Source organism: Halichondria panicea, chromosome 1 (assembly GCF_963675165.1).
Source record: "Halichondria panicea chromosome 1, odHalPani1.1, whole genome shotgun sequence".
Taxonomy (NCBI): Eukaryota; Metazoa; Porifera; class Demospongiae; order Suberitida; family Halichondriidae; genus Halichondria; species Halichondria panicea.
In genome coordinates this window covers 3,662,399-3,682,656 of record NC_087377.1, presented here as the reverse complement: position 1 = coordinate 3,682,656, position 20,258 = coordinate 3,662,399, and the positions used below count along the sequence as shown (strand labels likewise).

Here is a 20,258-nt window from a genome sequence, read left to right as displayed (position 1 = left end):
ACTAGGGTGACCATCATCAATGTTTAATAACAGTTACTGCAGTGAAAATTTCATAGTGGTAATAAAGATTATTAAATGAACGAGAGCGTATACTTATAGTAAATCCAGGCCATTGTCCTAAGTGTCTAAGTGTTGGTAGTGTATGATGGTCTTGACTGATCCATGACCTCCAGTCCTGCATGAGGAGGGAGGGAGACACAAGAGTCAGCAACAAGTGCATACTGACAGTTAATATACAATACCAGTTGACATTATGTATTGCTGTACTCAGTACAATTCACTATTGCATGGCACAACTGACGAGAAAGCTCACAAAGTTAATGATCAAAGTAATGATTCACTAGGTAACTCACTGGTATGCTCCACACAGGCCTTGTGAATGCTGCGAACTGCCTCTCCGTCCTCAATCTTTGCAGCAATCTCCACTAATTGACCGTAAGTAGCTGTTGAATTTGATGGATTATTAAAATCGATATTTTTACTCTTCCACTTCAGTAGAGCAGTGTAAAATCTTCCTTGGGTACTGTAAAAGTCTCTCGGATCATTATCGATTTCGTCTATGTCAGCACGACTGAGGCCCAGCCTGTGCTTGTATTTGTGGTATCCAGCAATCTTGGTAGACAACTGGAGAAGAGCTTCATCTGAGCACTCATGACTCAACTGAGCTGCAGTCGCTGTCATCTCATGAGCTGTACAGATGAAACATACATTGTCAAGTTACACCATTTCCTATAAATAATAATTAGAATTGACCAAATTCACAATAAAACCAATGCACAGTATCTGCTACCTGACTGAGTGGTTGTGTGTGGAGTGGCTAGTGGAGTCACTGCATTACCTGTGAAGAGGATATGACTAAACAGTCATGCACTAGAGACACACGATGTTAAGGTCAATTAAGACTATAATCATTTAGGATTGAAGCCGATGCCTGTAAAAACTTCAAAGACTGGCTATGCAGTTGTAAAAGTTCTGTTGTGATTGTATAGGGCAGAGAATAGTAAACACTGTGTACATTGGTTATGTAAGACTTACAAACACTAGGCCAATAATTGGATAGTCATGATAATTAAAATGATTAAATAGTTAGATAACTGACTTGACTCGTCTTTGTAGAGAGCTGTGTAGAGAGTGAGGAGCACTTTCCCAGCAACTGCATCCTTCACCTCACACTGGTAGTGACCAAAGTCCTCCTCTCTCACACTCGGGAAGCTCACAGTGTTTGGCTGATCGTCAGTTGTCTTGATCTGACGTCTAGAGCCCTCTTTGCTCCAGTGGAAAAAGAAACCATCCTCAGCAAACTTTAGCACCTCTAGTTCCGTCCTGCTTCCTAGACACACGTGCTGTACATGTATGTAGGCATGGGCGAGACAAAAAAGTAAAAAATAAACAGTAGAACTAAGCCAATAACAAACGAAGGCTTGATGTATGTGTTACTAACAGAGCAGATTACAATAGCTAACGTACACACACACACACACACACACACACACACACACACACACACACACACACACACACACACACTGGCATATAATTATTTACTTAGATCTGCTGAGTGTATATACATTGGTGCTCCTCTGAATACCGGAAAAACTATAATTGTTACTATAATGAAATTAAATAAAACTGTGAATTGAATATCCTTCATTAAAATCAAATGTGCATTCTGTTTGAGTCAATTTTATGCTTCAGCGGGCGAGGTTCCATCCAACCCAGTTAACCTTGTGCTTACTACCCCCTTTCCAAACACACATACATACCTTCCCCAGCCAGACTTGCTGTTCTGATTTGAGACTAACTGCTTTCTTGGAAACCTCACAGATAAACCTGATTCGTGATTTCCTAGAGAGAGCACAGAGATGGTTGATGCTGCGTTCAGTAGAAGAGGGACATTGGAATGCAATATGCATAACCAGATGTTGGAACAGGCATTTGAGAGTGTAGAGGATTGCTGACAACACATATCCACAGAGGTCATGAAGAGATGTGTCAGGGTCGTCTCGAGAGATTCGAATTTCGTAGCTCTTTTCGTGAGAGAGTAGTGTAACCGTATGAACATCATCAACAGAAAACGATACACAATTTCGTTTGATGCCATCTTCCACCAATTCCCACGTCAATCCGAGAACTCCATGAGGGCCTTGAGAAACTAGTTGAGTGATGAGTCCACAGAAGACTCCTGTTGGTACGTAACCAAAGCTGAATGTGATGTGGAGTGGTTCTGGGTTGTTGGTATCTGGTGGAGGTGGGTTGGTCAGCTCCTTTTGTGAAGCACAGTCTAAGATAGCCGGCATGAGGTACGTGATTCGAGTGATCTTTGGATCATTGGCATCTTTGTGGACAATTTCGGAGAGTAGGTTGAGATATTGCAGCAGTATGATGAGATGCTTGGCTGGGATAATATCTCCTTCCTTGAGCATCTTTGTAACATCGGGACCATTACAGTACTTGATAATGGCCTCCAGCGAAAACTGCCCCATCTTGACCAATTCTGCTCTCTCAAACTCAGTGACGTGGCCTTCAGAATGGAGGATGCGTAAAGCAGCAAGGATCAGTTGGCTGATGCTAGTGAAGATCACTTCAGGGCTGCAAAACAGGTGGTTGCTTAGCCAGCCATCGATATCATTGGGTACATTCCCGTAATGGAGTATGGATCCAATTTTTTGTAGGTACCTGTGTGTGTGTGGGGGGGGGGGGAGGGAGGGAAGGACGACTAGAATATAGACACATGTACAAATGTATTAGTCAACTATACATAATACTTGGACCTAATGATTATTATGCATTGGAGGGAGTAGAATAATTTTGAGCTTACCAAAGACAGAATTTGGTGTCTTCTTCATCCATTTCCAACAATCTCCCTATTTCCAGACAGTCTTCCATCGACACGATTGAGTACTCCATCCGCAGTAGTGTGCCAAGTAGGAGCCATTTCGGTTTGATGGGCAGAGATGCATCCTTGAAGTGACAGGTGAAAACGTCGCTCAAGAAATCACGAATCGGGGCGATGTCAGACTGTTCAGTTCCAATAAAGTTGTCCACGGCAAAAAATGAAGATTCAGAGTCTGGCGGAGGTGATACAAGGATCTCGGTAAACTTTTGAGTGGTTGCTTTCAGAGCATCGTTGACTTGTTTGATTTTCTCTTTTGGATTCTCTAACTTGTCCACGTGAGTACCGATCAAAGCTGCTACCGGACGAACTTGTTGGAACTTTTCAAACTTCTCGCTTAATTTGAAGGTCGTTTTGTACTTGGTATCTTCTCGAGAGACGTGATGGATACTGGCAACTGCTGAGAGGATTTGAGAGACTGTGGCTTCCACTGTGTGAACAGCTTTGTATGGAGTAATGACTGTGTTGTCACGACTGAAGGGAATATCGTAGGGCTTGTCAAGTTCCTTGCTCAGATCCAAGAACACTAGATACATGGCAGGACCATTGCATAGGGCTGGTAGCATTTCTAGGAAGGCAGGTTGTCCTCCAACATCATTGATGTTTAGCAAGGTGTTGCCAAGACATTTGGCCATTTCGGAGTAGTTTCCGTTCTTTATCAGTTTTTGCAGTCGAGCCTTGATGGGTATGAGCCTGTTCTGTTGGTAAGTATCCTCTCGTCTTTCAGTGTGTGTTTCTTTTTGAGGTTTACACCGAGGCTTTTCCGGAGAAGGTGGTTTGGTGACGTTAGTGTGCTTTTCGCTTTCGGGGACAGTTTTTGTCTTTTTCTCAGTTAGGGCACTTGGGACTTCATCGATCTTGCTACTGTACATGTAGTCAAAGAGGATCTTTGCTTCCTCTTCTACGTCTTTGGAACAAACCCATTCTGTGGCATCTTTGTTCATGTAGGCGACCACTTGATGGCAATTGGTAAGTAGCGTACTGTGTAGGTTTGCCTTGTCACCAGAAGAACTGATATTTTCGATATCTTTCAGCAAACGGCTAAGAGTTGTTGTTTTCCCCACGGATGGTGGCCCGATAAAAAGGAGGCGGAGGTACTGCATGGAGATAGTCTCTTTGTCAGTCATCAGATCGTCCAATTTCTTCAGATATCGCTTTTGCTCTCCAATCACTGCATTATAAAAAAGAGCAAACTGTACACTCAAACACGTTATGCTATTGATATTGTACACCACCAACCTATTAATTAACTGCATCCCTTTTATAAGATACTGCATTCGCAAGTTATTGTGGTATCAAATTAGGTATGAATATCATGTTGTCTTCAAAAAATGAACTCGTTATAACCACGGCTATAAGTCCGGTTACGTTATGCCCTCGTGCTATTCAACAAATATCATTAATTTATACCCACAAATTTAATATTGCTGCACACAATGCATGTCACAAAAATTAAATCCGCAAAAACCTTTCTAACGGCCATTCCACGAAAGCTTATACCATCGAGTATACCCGCTATACGGTATTCAACACAGGTGAGTATAACTTCAATACAGCAACCCATCTACTACTACCCACAGCTCTTACTAACTACTATACCCACCTTTGTCGAGGTTCACTCTGAGGTTGGCAGCTAGTTCCCTGTGTCCGAGCTCACGAAGGTGATGGACAACTGTCTCATATCTTCTGTCACCAGTCAAAAAGATTTTGTTGTCTAGGAGCAGCTTTTCTAGAGCATCAGAGTCTTCCTCAGTCAATGGAGTGCCTGCAAACACAACCAGCAATGTTGACACAGCTGATAATAATTAACAAATGAATACGTACTGGCACATTTGCATTATTGGCTGGCTATAGTGATAACATGATATACGTGACTTCAGCTATAACACTCCAAGACAATCAGAATCACATTCAATAAAAATGTTATAATGAACAATATACGGGGAAATAGGACATGTGCCCCGGCCCGGACAATATTTGTTAATTAGGTGTTCCCCTGAGGTGAATTCTGGGTGGCTTTATATACGTTGTCTTTGCATACTCAGTCACACAACTATGACTGTAGTAATTGACTGCACATTATTATAGAGGTTATGCACCTATCAATGCAAACCCCCACCACCACCCCCCCTCCCGGGATAGGGTGGGGATTTGTAAGTCATTCGTATTAAAATTGCTTCCCCTGGGGTGGGGCTTTTGTAAGTTTGTATACGCCACAAGTCAGTATACTATAATTTTAACTTTTAGTTCTTTTTTATAACCTCCCACTGGCATGTGTAGCTCTTTGGAAGGAACAAACAGCCTGTATAGAAAGCTGAATCACTTGTGATTGCTGGAGCAGTGGTTTCATTGAACTGAGTTGAAGCAGAACCACAGACTTACAGAGTGTACTCCATAATTATGTGCTATATGTTGTTTATTCTTTGTGACTGTGTAAAATCCCGTGGGTTGGGGGAGGGGTATTTGTAGTGCTTTAGTAGTGCATTTGTACTGAAAACTACCCCCCTGGAGAGGGGGGTTTGCAACTCCCCAGTGTTAAATCCCCACCCTATCCCGGGAGGGGGGGGGGTACGTGGGGATTTGCATTGATAAGTGCATTAGTGAGTGGGGGAAATTAAAGTGGGCCAGGGGGATATCCCTTGGGGAGTGATCCACTTTCCTCCCCATGCACTGTATGCCCTGGTATTACTCACTTGATGAGGTTTGGTCAACCACTGAAGAAGTTGAAGGAAGTTGTTTGGAACCATTTGGAGTATCTGAGGGTGTACAGTATGTCATGTACGTAACACATATAGTATACAATAGAGTTTCTGAAAACTCTCCGATCTACGTAACAGTGTAGAGACACACACGCACGCACGCACGCACACACACACACACACACACACACACACACACACACACACACACACACACACACACACACACACACACACACACACACACACACACGCGCACACACACACACGCACACACACACACACACACACACACACGCGCACACACACACACGCACACACACACACACACACACACACACACACACACACGCGCACACACACACACGCACACACACACACACGCACACACACACACACACACACTGTTGTGCTGATTACTTAACAGTTTACAGAACTACAAGTGATAGTGATGTATTTATAGGCCAAGAAGTAGAACGGAATGTGCGTGGCAGTTGGATACACATCTTTATGAACTCATGGCTATAGCTTGTCTAACATTCCACATTCTACATCAGGTATTATTGGTCTACAAAACTTATAATTGTACCACAACCAATTGTCCTACAAAAATATTCAAGGTATCAATGGAAATGGCATGGCTTGCTGTATTGGTTGAGCTCGATGCACCACTGTGTGTAGAACTGATTAGGTATGGGATTTCTAGTGACACATACCTGGTTCAGGAGTGGAGGGTTTCCGGAGATATTCAACAACTTCAGTGCGATCACTCTGTACTGCCCAGTCAAGAGGAGTCATGCCATCATCATTAATCAAATCTGGACAGGTGAGGGACAGAGATCTTGTAGTAGTACTGACGAGTGATACGTACTGAGTACAGGATGCCTACATTATTTTATTATCATGTATACCAACATAGCCTCCTTCACTGGCCTCCCCTGAAGAGAAGGTCTGCTACTGACTGCTTGCGCACACGCAACATTATTGGATATTTGTTCCTGTAAAATATCAATTTATCACGAAAATATCCTGACAAGTATTGAAAGTCATACACAGAGCTATTTAGCTATTATAGCTAGCTAGCTAGCTAGCTAGAGACAGAGCTGTAGTTTTGTTGTACAGCTATAATATATGTACAGCTATTTTCTTTCTGATAGAGTCAGTAGCAGTATAGTATAGTACATTTCACCAAAGTTAGTATTAGATGGGCGTGGCCTGTCCATTAGGCTATTGTCAGCTTTCACTCCGTTCAGACGATTGTCATCTACACTGTTGCAGTAGCATAGCAGGCTACGGGTAGCTATCAGCTCTTTCTCAGATGGGCTAGAAACCTTCAATTGAACTTTTGATCTATACTTCCGTCAATCCACTTCCGTTCGTTGCGACGTCATTGTTTACTGAGCATACACGTTGTTATCCGGTATCAGGCTAATGGTTAGCACATGCGCAGACAGTCGAATACAGGCCATCTCTTCGAGGAAGAGCGGCCTGGGATCAAGGCTAGAGGCTAGTACCAACAGTCCAACAGTGTATTGTATTACAGTTGCATATGGCTGCATGACGATACAACTGCAGGTATACACTGATTGCATTCATTACATGCACATTGAACCACATTAATATATTCACGGGTTGTCTACATTTCCAATCAGAGGATCTAATGAAACAGTACCCACTACAGAAATGACTCACCAACATCACACTTTCCCTCCTCAACTAAGCACTTCACTACTTGTACACTTCCTCCCATACAAGCACAGTGCAGTGGTGTTTGGTTGTTCCTGTTCCTCACATCTGTATGCATGTGGTGACACCTCAATATACAAACTATAGACTCAGAATTGCGGAAAAATAAAACATGCCTATACAATAGAAATAGTTTGTATTGGTATAGAACCCATGCAAGTTTGAGCTTGATACACCTGGAAATTAGGTATGGGATTTCTAAAGCGCTATATGAAAATGTAGCTATGTCTGCATGGTATGTTGTTATTAGTGTACACATGCAGTTATAGCATAGATTGAATAGGGAGATGGATTGGAAACGGAGGTAAGTTACATCCGTATTACGCCGGGGTGTAATTGAGGCTACGTATCTAACGTTTAGGCTAGATAGTACCTTGACTGTCTGCTACATTATACTACATTAATTGTGTACTAAAACTTGCACTTCCAACTGACACTTGAGACCATATGGGACACAGTACACCGATGAGTTTCACAGTCTTAGCTATAATTATTAGAAAAAAGATGCCATAGCGTGACAAAGAACGTTTTGTACCTATCTATGTAGCTATCTTCACAAAAGTCAAAAATGCATTGCAACTGATACTCACCATTAGCTAGCAGCATTCTAGGTACATAAAGAGCGTGCCAAAGAACGTTTTGTACCTCTAGCTATCTTCACGAAAGTCAAAAATGTATTTTTTCTTTTCCAACTGATGCTCACCATTAGGGGGCATGAGAATGACGTTTTAAGGGGGCTCTGAATATCTTGTAGTGACGTGAAACATTGTTTCCCGCGTGTTGAGCAACCGTAACACAGATCGACATCAAAGGCTCTCTGTTGCCATGCTGCAAATTCAATGTAAAATGTCACGTGACGCTACCCATTTCCAATCCCTAGCTCTCCCTATTCAATCTATGGTTATACTCACTGTCTAGGATTGGGGGAAATGAGAAGCCAATTTGATTGTGTAATCAATCACTTACCAACATCAACCTGGAGTTCCTCCACTAGGTACTGTACTACTTGTATACATCCTCCCAGACAAGCCCTGTGCAGTGGTGTTAGGTTGTACTTGTCCCTCGCATCTGTGTGTGACCTCAGTAAAGTGATGACATGTATATACACACAACACACACCGAATAACAACATACGTAGAGTGGTTTGCAGTATTCCATGTTAAGCCCATACCATGCATTCTACAACTGATATAGAAACAAGTATTTTAAATGGTCAGTATAATTACACTAGCTGGGTGACATAATTATGTTAGTAGACTCTGAGAATTGTAAGCAAGCCGGGAATAGTGTGTCTTTCTCTATTAGTGTACCAAGTTTGAATAGGTATAGAAATTCTAGTGGGACATGGTTTTACATGATTTGGGGTCATGATTGTACCATACTATTATACTGTACACAGTTTAGAGCTGTGATATCGTAGAAACAAGATTATTAGTATGGAATTTTATCAGTGACAATAATACCCACCAGAAAATGCTAACCTAAATATGCTGACACTGCAAAAAGGACACTGAAGTTGCAGAATCAGACCCTCACAAAAACATACCCTCCAGAAAATCGTACCCAAAAGTTAAACAGAGAAAATACACCCATGCACACAATTCATTACCCTCGAGGAAATCATACCTGCGCACACACAAAACAGACCTCCAGAAACAATACCAAAATCATAACCTCCAAAACGTTACACTACCACCCCCTAGTCTTGCAAGCCATATGCCCCTTCACAGAAAGAAGGAGTTGTTCTCTGTGTCAGTGTTGGCGCTACCAATCAGATTGTAGATTTCTGAAATGTCATCGTCCACCCATGCACTCATATCTTAAAACTACACCCACATATTGGCGTACTGATAGCAAATTCCACAGGTAAAATTCCGCTGGGACAACTTCAGACCCTAAGGGCGTGGCTTGCAAGACTAGGGGGTGGTGTGACGTTTGGAGGTATAATTTGTGCGCGCAAGTTTGTGCACAGGTAGCTATAGATCTCAATGATCTTCTCGAGGGTCTGTTTTCGTGTGTGCATGGGTATGATCATGAGAGTACGTTTTTGTGGGGAGTCTAACCATTGTCTAGAATTTTCTGGCGGGTGTTATTGTCACTGATAACATTCCATATAAATTATTAGCACTTACTGGCTGAGAGAAGGTGAGACTAGACTAAAATTAGTTTCATCACATCCAGCTTGTCCCACACGCATGCTACCACATTAATATGGCACGCAAGTGTTGTACGTACTCAAACTGATATAACACAGTTGGCCTTCCTCCACCAAGTAGTGAACACATACTAAAGAGGCCATTTAAAAGCACAATAGATTGTCACACTCACTATTGGGGTCAACTTTGTATTGTTCAATCAGTTCCTTCACCACACCCAGGTTGCCATGGTAACATGATGTACACAGTAACTTGGATTTGTCCTCATCACCACATGCACAGCCACGGCTCATCAGGTAGAGTGAAACATCCACACAACCTTTATTCCCATACAGACCTGCCAGAGCTCTGTCCAGTGGTGACTGTCCCTCATCATCCATCACATCTGTACATTACACACAGTCAAACACAATAGTTACACGGAATCTGATTTAACAGGACTGTGTCTAATGAACTGGGCAAAAGCAAAGACAAACTGTTGGATTGATATTAAGGAGTGGATAGCAAGAGTACATATCTGTACTGTTAAGGCCTGGGTCAGGCACTAATTTTATTCATTATCTACATTTGCTTAGCTAGCTGCTAAAAACAATATCTTTGGCAACAAACACGGCGGACTAAAACAAGGTAAGACTAGTTGTTTAGGCCCTCAAAAGATAGAGCATGTTGTCATGATAATGTTTCCTTGATGGGAAGTCAAAATGTCCAAAACTATACACTCTAGAGGTAGGCTATGTTGTGTACCTCAAGAATACAATAACTCCTACTCTTCCCATCAAGGATACTAGTACCTAGCTATGAGATGTTCATCCAGCCTTGTTTTTGAAGCTTGATCTTGGCATCTTCAACGACGTATTTGCAGTTCTTTTACTAAAAGTGGCATGACGTCATCACCATTTTTGTGGCTAATTGAATTACAAAAAAACAACATTGAACTTTATATCCCGTTGCTACGTTGTTGCCAAGTGCAATAAGCAGCATATATAATACACTGCTGAAAGTCATAATGCACTAACCGCAAAACATCCCTCTGGCATTAGACAGACAATTTAGAACACACCTAGCCAAGATTAAGTGTTTTAATCTGCGTGCCGAGGATGGCCTCGAGGTTAACGTGGTGCTCGAGGCACAGCCGAGTGCATTACGTAACCGAGAGGCCATCCGAGTGCACCAGCATTAAAACACGTGACTTGGCTAGGTGTGTTCTAAAGGATTTAGTGCTGTCACGTGAGCTCTAGCCTCGTAGCAGCTAGATCTAGCTACATTTTAAATCAGTTGCTGGTGGCTAGCTAGCTAGCTAGACGTAATAGCAAGTTTTAGTGGGTTTGTAGATCCAGTAACTGATGCAAAGGAGAAGGAGATACGATCTAAAGCTATCTGGACTGACTGGGCACGTTCTCGACTTATTTCTCCTGCTGACCAACAGTCCCGATCCCACTACTGGATATGCCTCCAGCTGATCTGGCTTACTGGATGGGAAACTTTGTGCACAAACTATATGGCAATGAGTATCTGGTTTGCTCTTTTGGAACGCTATGATATTCGAAGCACCTTTGATGATATGGATCTGGCTTTAGGTACAGGTACATCTTCGAAGCAAGCTGAGCTTATTTTTCCAGACGAAAAAGCGATGCTATGGTCAAGTCAGCAATTCGGTACACTTACTACACATGAAACAAGTCGAAACAATGACATTCAACTTTCTAATACTTTTCAGCTTTGATTGTGTACGTATTCAATCTGCTTGTATTATTATAATAATTATGAGGACATTCAGATTCAATCTGCTTGTATTATGATTGTTTGATAAAAAGTGTGCATTAACAAACCAACTTAAAAGCACAATTAAGTGTGGATTAAGTTATTTAATCCATGGTCACCTGACTACTTTCAGATAAGCTGATTGGCTGGAGATCATGTGATCATATGATCAGCACTAAATTAAAATAATATCATGAGAAATAACAAAAGTAAGTCCAGCCATGCAGGAATGTTCAGCACTGCTGGAGTTTCTTTGCAACCATGCAGTTTTTAAATTGTCCAAGGTTCATTTTGTGGAAGATTCTGTGTTCCTATAGACCTAGTCCTCGTGATGCATGTCAATTCTGTTTCACCATAGCACTATATAGAAGCGGCTGTTTTTGCTGGGCTTGAGCTGTTTTGCAGCGGTGTAGAGGCGAGCTTCTTTGGCTTGGTTGTGAGGCCGAGGATAGACCTCACAATCGTACCGTGGAAGACTGTTCGAGCAGCAGTTACACTGAGTAGTGGGGTGGGGCTGTTTCTTTGCAGCAGTAGTGGGGTGGGGCTGTTTTGCAGCTGTACTGGTTTCATGTCAGCATTGGAACTCCAACAATTTTGTGTCAAGCCGTTCATCGGTCATGCCAATCTTATACGCGGCAGATACTGGCGTCTAGAAGAGAGAAAATCGAGATGGACCTGTGTCTAGAGTTGTCTTTGTCATCTTTTTGTGCAGTTTATATTGTGTTACTAAGACAGTGTTATGTTAATTGCTATGCCCTCGGGATATAAACTAGTTATAACACGTGCACTCAGCCCTCGGGGCTTACGCCCTCGTGCTTCAGTACAATATATGCCATACATCTTGTGCCCGTGTTATAACTATAACTTATTTTAGATCACTTTGATGTAGCATAAAGTTATGTTGCAAATAATACAGCAGTATAAACATAGTGTTAAATCATAGAACAGGAAAGGGATTGGAAACGACCAGGCCGCCCTGCATGTGTCAACGGGTGAAACACTCCGCGTTATGATTTCGCGCTCGCGAATATTTTAGTTTTTACCGTACTCAGGTTGTATTTCAACTGTTTCTAGCTCTCTTATCCACTATAGCGATCACTCAGGAGCTGGGAGGTACTCTACAGAAGTAAGTTTACACCACTGACAAGCTCTAAGTCCGTTGTCTTTACTCTGTTTTTGAGTTTAGCTTGAAATACTCCATGTCAACTTTTCTCTTTTCCCTGCTGTGAAGCCGAAACAGCAAAGGACATGGCTTGACTTGGTTATTTTGTATCTACGTGCTATATAGGATAGTTTCGGATAAGCTGTACTGTTCACAGGAGCGTAGCCAGGATTTTTTGGAAGAGGGGGCAAAACCTATCAGCCGCGCAGCGCCGAAATGTTGACCGGAAGCCACGCCTCTTAATTATGACATCTTAATTGACTTCTCTATTTAGTTGGGTGTGGCCTGATGTTTAGAAGAAGCTAGTTTTTAGGCCAGTGTTCGTCAATGTCTTGTTTCTGGTTTGGAAATCACCTTACCACTAGTGAGGGAGGGAGGTTATCATTATTCATTATTGTGACATCACTTCCTGTAAAACCCCATTTCCTGTTAATTAAAATATACAATAAAACCACAAATATGAAAAAGGAAAATCTTACCTAATCTATGCTGCAATCTATGCTATTTATCATGTGACACACCCACAAGTAGGTGTGGCTAATGAAAATAATGGAGTGATGTCATAATAATGAGTTTTTTGATGAGGCAGTGAAATTTGAGGAGGGAGGTAACCAGAAACAAGACATTGATTAACATTGGCCTTAGCAAAGAACAAGAACTATCTATAGATTTAGACCAGAATAGCTCACAGTTTAGGGACTAAATCGTTTTGCTTGCCTACTAGCTAGCTAACTGCAGCAAGATTGGGAAGAAAGGGAGTGCTCAGCAAGATAATCAGCTACACTAACCTGAGCTGAGTAGTAGAGATCCAGAAAAAGGGGGGGAAATTTCCCCCTTTGCCACCCCCTGCCTACGCCACTGGTTCATAAACGTTTGCAGTATAGTTCTTCAAACTGCTTTGGTATACACCACAGGCCTTGACCGCCCACGACTTCATAGTAAGGGCTATTCCTTCTTGTATGACAGGGAAAATATTTAAATTTCCTGCTACAGTGCTGCTACAGTGCAGCCCTTAAAATCTGCCCATTTCCTGAAAAATGGCAGGTGTCCTGCAAGTGTCCTGCAACCTACTTACAAAGGATAGTGCAACGTTTCCTGTACAGTTTCCTTTACTATTCCTGAAAAAGTTCAGGACATGTGTAAAATTCATAAAGGAAAGTCTACAGGAAATTTTGCACTATCCTGAAAGTATAGGAAATTTAGATATTTTTCCTGTGTATATATATATATATAGCATTTATTTGTTTAGTGATAGTGGCTGCCTTGCTTAGTCGACCTTTTAGAGCTAGATTCTCTTTACCTTTTAGAATAATCAACATTAAAAGTGATCAATTTCACCATTTCTATATACAGCACATTGTATGGCAGCAATTAAGACAGGTAATGAGCATGTTGACTATAAATATAATCCTTTGTAGTTTTAGCCACACCCTATAACGCGGAGTATTTCACGCAAACATTTTCGTTTCCAATCCCTCTTACTGTTCTATCCATGGTTAAATTTGGGTATTGTTGAGAGCCTATATAATTATCTTTAATTTATAATGATCAAACACTTACAATTATCCTGGACATTCTTTTGAATATAATATAGCGGCCATGCACTATTTCTGATGTGCTTTAATTTTACATTCGTAAAATAGCTTGAAAAGTTTAGAAGCAACGTAGCATTAAAGTTATGCAGTTATAGATAGCTTCGAGGATTAGCTACATGACCCGGGCCAATATATAGCGCTAATAATACAGAAATGTATGGCAGTATCATACACTGTACAAATGAAATAAATTACTTGAAAACATGTCTTAATTATTACACTACGTAGCTACATGTACATCAATAAATGATGTTTTGTATAATAATCATGAAATTAAACAGTCTATAAAAACATTCTTGTTGGGCTCAATCCTTTATCTATGAACACTACGCGACTGACACACACTTACCAATACGACATTTCGCATCCTGTGACATGTATACCACAGTCTCCATGTGTCCTCCCTCACACGCACAGTGAAATGCAGGCTCGCCCAATCTTCCGTCACCTTTCTCAATATCAGCTCCACCACTAACTAGTGCTCTAGTGATCTCCAGGTAGCCCCTCAAGCATGCTTCATGTACTGGAGGGCGTCTATACTGGTCACTCCATTCCTTACTCCAATACAGCTGGTGATTGGGGTTGGCCCCCTGTTCCAGCAGGGACCTAACTTTGCTGACATCTTCATTGTCTACAGCCTCCCACAGATCCACGGCCAGCTGCTCTTGAACACTGCATGTACAATAGTTGGGAACATCACACAATTACCATGAACTAGCTAGTGTTACAATGATTATAATTATACATATGTATTTTTTATTCAGCTATTAACCATAACCCGGCATTTATTTGAGACAGGCACTTACCGTATATTAGCGGTGCATTTTAAATTTTAAATATTAGTACAGCTCAGGATAGTAACGTTGAACGTATGCGGCAGTTAATTTATAATTTTCGTATGATGCTCTACAATACGAAATATATGAACATTTCCACCATACGAAGTTTCCACTAGACGATACGGTACTTGATCATCCATGATTATAATTATAAGTACTCATCGCTGGTGGTATAATAATATTATAAATTATGCTCAGTTCTAAGTCCATTATACCTAGAGTAACACAACATGCAAAGCTTCCATTGATGAGCTCCAATTCTAATGAGCAGGCTGATTCCAGCTAGCTCTGACTCAGTAATGGAATCGGATCCTCCCTCCATGTAATCACAAGGTGGCACTCAAGTCTATATAATACATGTTCACTCACCCTGAGTCTTGTCCACTAGCCATTATTGAAGTAAGCTTATAGCTAGCTATACTGTATAGACTACCGGGCTCAGTAAACAATACTGCTTCCTTGGAGGGGGCTCCATGCAAGCTATAAGCTCTTCACCTATCTCCCAGGGGGATTAATGTTATTTGTACTATGCCTATAGATCAGTTGTAGTTTATACTAGATCTACTTATACAACCTGTCTGACCACAGCCATGGTATATGGCAGTTATACCCTAAGTGTACAACCTTTTTCACCTCACTTGAAATACACATTTTAAAAACAAAAAAAGAAATGTACCACTAATTGACCTCAGGTATGTACATATAGTAATAGTCAGAGCTGGGCATGTTCACAGTTTCAAATTGTTAATGAATGATAGATTGTGCAAGACCTAGATCTAAGCCTTCTTTAGAGTGAATCCTATAGACGTTTAAGTGCACGGCATAATGTGGCAGCACTTGTAGATCTACCAGTAATCTGAATTTCAGGTAGTCGGCTTTTCAAATCATCTCAATGACGATCAGTTTATCATGATCATCTAGACAGTGCTCCCTTGGGCTGGCTTTATTAGCAGACACATCTCCAGTGTGTTGAAATCTATCAACAACCCTCCAAACAGTAGCTTCAGCAACAAACAATCTATCTACTGCTTCCTTAATGGTATAGCAATTGACAAGCCTTTGCCATATATACATGTACCATTCTCCACCTCAGATCCTCATGATAGGATTTTGTACGGCCAGGTTCCCCCATTATTACTTGGTCTTGCACAATCAATCATTCATGAACATGCCCATCTCTGACTATTACTATATGTACATACCTGAGGTCAATTAGTGGTACATTTCTTTTTTTGTTTTTAAAATGTATATTTCAAGTGAGGTGAAAAGGTTGTATAACCACTATAACATAGTCATGATTATTCAGCGGGTGATAACCGCTAATGATATTCATATATATAGCTGCGGCTTTGGGCTAGGCTAGATAATTATATATACAAAAATAGGTGCATGAGTAGTTGTACTTAAATGTATCTCAAGATTGGAACATTTCTAAGAAATTGTGTTGATACCATTGTATAGGTAAAAGAATAAGCTACAACATGATTCAAAAATATTTCCTTAAAAGTTGTTGTAGTGGGAAATAATTTTAGGTGATAATGGGGGTGATGGTAAAAAAGGTACGTAACATTAATTATTTTTGGAACTAAAGGAAAAAATTTTCTTATCAAAAGTTAGACAATTTAAGCTTACTTCCGTGTAATTTGTAGACCTTAGCCGTAATGTTTTGTTCAAATCTCTCCCTAACCGAAACGGCACTAAAAACTAGCAATTTTGAGCACTGCCGAGGATGTGTAGATATTTATCGAATCTTTCATAAGATAGCCAAAACATAGCCAAACTATCTATAGATGTTGTGACAAAGATCCGAACCTTAGCCGGAAACCGTTGGCCTTTTTTCTCCCTAACCGATTACCCACTATAACAATTGGGAACTGTTTTATTAATCACCACAAACCCACCACCTTAATTATCTGGTTGTCATGGAAACAATTTTGGATTTGTTGTAGCTTATTCATGCATTGTACAACAAAAAGCTCAGCCCCTTCCTACGTCGCTCCATCCTATCAACTCCCCTGGCTGGGTACTCTGGGCTGGGTAGTTGGTGACTCCAGGTATAGACAGACCGGAGCTTTCTTTGTCTCAGTTCCGCCCCTTTTTCGAAAGCGACTAAATACACAGAGGAGGTTGGACACCGTCATAATGTTTTATGGAGGAAATGTGTGTACATGGAGAGATAATTATACGAAAACTTGAGATTATTTTTACCTATACTAATTTATTATTATTTTGTTCTTTAAAAAATTGCAATTGCTTATAATTATGAGCACTGAACATAAAAATCCATAATTATTATGCACACAGTCAATATAGTCTAGTCATGTGATCCTACTACACACAAAACAACAAAAATAATACTAAACACACGGAAAAATATTCAGCTAAAAGGAACTGCTCCAAATTGATCTACAGTTGTCATTGTCGTTGTAACCTTTGGACTCTCTCCAAACAAATCTCGTCTTGCATTGTCAGCAGTATTATGAGTGGGCGGGGTAGAGGAATGTCCGTCAAATGAAGAGCTACCAAAGTCATCCGTAGGAAATGGACTGCCAGTCTGTGAGGTGTGTGTGTGTTTGTAGTGTGTGAAGGGTGTGGGGGTGGGTGTGTGTGGAGGGTGCATGTGTGTGCGTGTGGGTGTGGGTGTGGTCTCACCTCTCAAGTTGTGCAAGTCTTGTGTGTAGGGAGAGAATGCTGTAACTATGGCTAGAGGTTGTCACCAAATGGAGTATCCATGAAGCACAGCTTGAACAGTAGTACGCCCAGTGCCTGTGTGTGGGAGGGTGTGTATTGTGTGAGGGTGTGATGATATGGGTATTATTAGTCATTGAGAGCTTTCAAGTTCCCTGGATTTTGCATGCAATAAAATTATTGTGTGTATAAATGCTAGCTTAGTATATAGCTTTATGTTATGTAGCTTTCAGCCTTTGGCACCTCCACCGAGGCATCATCACCTGCGGTGCTTTCATTTTATAACAAACTGTTCATTTAGGACTGAAGAAGGAGCGCCCTGTTTGAATGTAGCTAATTGAGTTTGAGATAAGCTAATTGAATTAGGAATATTACTGTGGGATTACTGTAACATCCCACAGGATTCTCCTAATTGTACATTTATGGTCATGTTTATTGTGCCACATGCAAACATCACAGTAGCTATTTCCATGTACTGCTGGTCCTCATCAGAGTGCTACTGTAGATATAGAATATGGTGGAGATGAAGACTTAGAGCTACTGTCAACCAAGGTATAAACTAATCGAATATTCTAGGTGCACTTCAAAATGTTCCTTAAGAGCTTCTCAAATTCACTATGCAGAATCAATCTCAAATACAAAAATGTCTGGGGGAGAGCCTATTGGTCCCACTGTGTACACTGTAGCTAAGTGGTTGACTTACGTTTTCTCTAATAAGGTTTGCATTTTAATTGAAGTGAATGTCATGCAGCTGTCTGCATGTATAATATAGCCATCTCAAGACTGTGGGGAGTGAGTGGAGGGGAGGTATGTTCTTAAACCAATTTCTTTGAATCACGTTTACAATCATCGTCGATCATTACGCACTCTTTGAGTTTCCCTGGATTTTGCATGCAGTAAAATTATTGTGTGTATAAATGCTAGCTTAGTATATAGCTTTATGTTATGTAGCTTTCAGCCTTTGGCACCTCCACCGAGGCATCATCACCTGCGGTGCTTTCATTTTATAACAAACTGTTCATTTAGGACTGAAGAAGGAGCGCCCTGTTTGAATGTAGCTAATTGAGTTTGAGATAAGCTAATTGAATTAGGAATATTACTGTGGGATTACTGTAACATCCCACAGGATTCTCCTAATTGTACATTTATGGTCATGTTTATTGTGCCACATGCAAACATCACAGTAGCTATTTCCATGTACTGCTGGTCCTCATCAGAGTGCTACTGTAGATATAGAATATGGTGGAGATGAAGACTTAGAGCTACTGTCAACCAAGGTATAAACTAATCGAATATTCTAGGTGCACTTCAAAATGTTCCTTAAGAGCTTCTCAAATTCACTATGCAGAATCAATCTCAAATACAAAAATGTCTGGGGGAGAGCCTATTGGTCCCACTGTGTACACTGTAGCTAAGTGGTTGACTTACGTTTTCTCTAATAAGGTTTGCATTTTAATTGAAGTGAATGTCATGCAGCTGTCTGCATGTATAATATAGCCATCTCAAGACTGTGGGGAGTGAGTGGAGGGGAGGTATGTTCTTAAACCAATTTCTTTGAATCACGTTTACAATCATCGTCGATCATTACGCACTCTTTGAGTTTCCCTGGATTTTGCATGCAGTAAAATTATTGTGTGTATAAATGCTAGCTTAGTATATAGCTTTATGTTATGTAGCTTTCAGCCTTTGGCACCTCCACCGAGGCATCATCACCTGCGGTGCTTTCATTTTATAACAAACTGTTCATTTAGGACTGAAGAAGGAGCGCCCTGTTTGAATGTAGCTAATTGAGTTTGAGATAAGCTAATTGAATTAGGAATATTACTGTGGGATTACTGTAACATCCCACAGGATTCTCCTAATTGTACATTTATGGTCATGTTTATTGTGCCACATGCAAACATCACAGTAGCTATTTCCATGTACTGCTGGTCCTCATCAGAGTGCTACTGTAGATATAGAATATGGTGGAGATGAAGACTTAGAGCTACTGTCAACCAAGGTATAAACTAATCGAATATTCTAGGTGCACTTCAAAATGTTCATTAAGAGCTTCTCAAATTCACCATGCAGAATCAATCTCAAATACAAAAATGTCTGGGGGAGAGCCTATTGGTCCCACTGTGTACACTGTAGCTAAGTGGTTGATTTACGTTTTCTCTAATAAGGTTTGCATTTTAATTGAAGTGAATGTCATGCAGCTGTCTGCATGTATAATATAGCCATCTCAAGACTGTGGGGAGTGAGTGGAGGGGAGGTATGGAGGTATGTTCTTAAACCAATTTCTTTGAATCACGTTTACCAGGAGCACATTACAGAAGGAGCGTCTAACTGTGCATGGGTTCGGAAATCGCATCTCGTGTGCTTTCCTAAACGCCGCATTGCCTTATAAGAAAAGTGTGTAAGTACTGTGCACATAAATTACAGACCGTACAGAGAAAGTTTGCTAGACATAGACTAACACATACTATATAGGCATTTTGTTTTTGCGGTAGGGAGTCTTACTGGGGTTCTTAGAAGAGAGAGCTTACTACCAGGCCTATATATAGCTAGCTAGCTGTAGCTTTTCACTTTTATTGACCTGTGCTGGGTAAAAGTGCACCGTCAGCTCAATTAGCACTCGCCCGCGGACCACTTAGTGGTTTTGCATATAAGGTCATGCTTTGAAAACTTGCACGAGATGCGATTCCCGAGGTTCTGTAATGTGCTCCTGCGTTTA

General features: G+C 41.0%; 2 protein-coding genes across 4 annotated transcripts in view; both read right to left on the bottom strand.

Moving 5' to 3' along the window:
- LOC135335329 (uncharacterized) overlaps positions 1-20,258 on the bottom strand; it is a gene marked incomplete in the record, with an annotated part of 45,405 nt that overhangs the window by 12,929 nt on the left and 12,218 nt on the right.
- On the bottom strand, positions 2-15,915 carry LOC135334561 (uncharacterized). Of its 3 annotated transcripts, XM_064529787.1 has the most exons (14): positions 15,221-15,915; positions 14,362-14,684; positions 9,667-9,879; positions 8,305-8,406; positions 7,285-7,386; positions 6,309-6,410; positions 5,587-5,649; positions 4,497-4,658; positions 2,819-4,064; positions 1,764-2,676; positions 1,100-1,343; positions 791-838; positions 354-689; positions 2-175 (listed from the first exon to the last, which is right to left on the bottom strand). In XM_064529787.1, the coding sequence occupies exons 1-14, from the start codon at positions 15,241-15,243 to the stop codon at positions 126-128; spliced, it is 3,927 nt and encodes a 1,308-aa protein (XP_064385857.1). In that variant the 5' UTR covers positions 15,244-15,915; the 3' UTR covers positions 2-125. The 3 variants fall into 3 exon arrangements, with proteins under 3 accessions (XP_064385857.1, XP_064385866.1, XP_064385874.1); XM_064529796.1 differs by lacking the exon at positions 791-838 and having other exon boundaries at positions 3-175; XM_064529804.1 differs by lacking the exons at positions 7,285-7,386; positions 8,305-8,406; positions 9,667-9,879; positions 14,362-14,684; positions 15,221-15,915 and adding an exon at positions 6,504-6,590 and having other exon boundaries at positions 3-175.

Bases quoted from the DNA above. Each gene is read 5' to 3' on its own strand.
- LOC135334561 (XM_064529787.1), bottom strand. From the start codon at position 15,243: ATGGCTAGTGGACAAGACTCAGG. The intron at 8,407-9,666 runs GTGAGTGTGACA...GGTCACACACAG, and splicing joins ATACAAAGTTGACCCCAATA to ATGCGAGGGACAAGTACAAC. The intron at 690-790 runs GTAGCAGATACT...TCATCTGTACAG, and splicing joins ACACACAACCACTCAGTCAG to CTCATGAGATGACAGCGACT.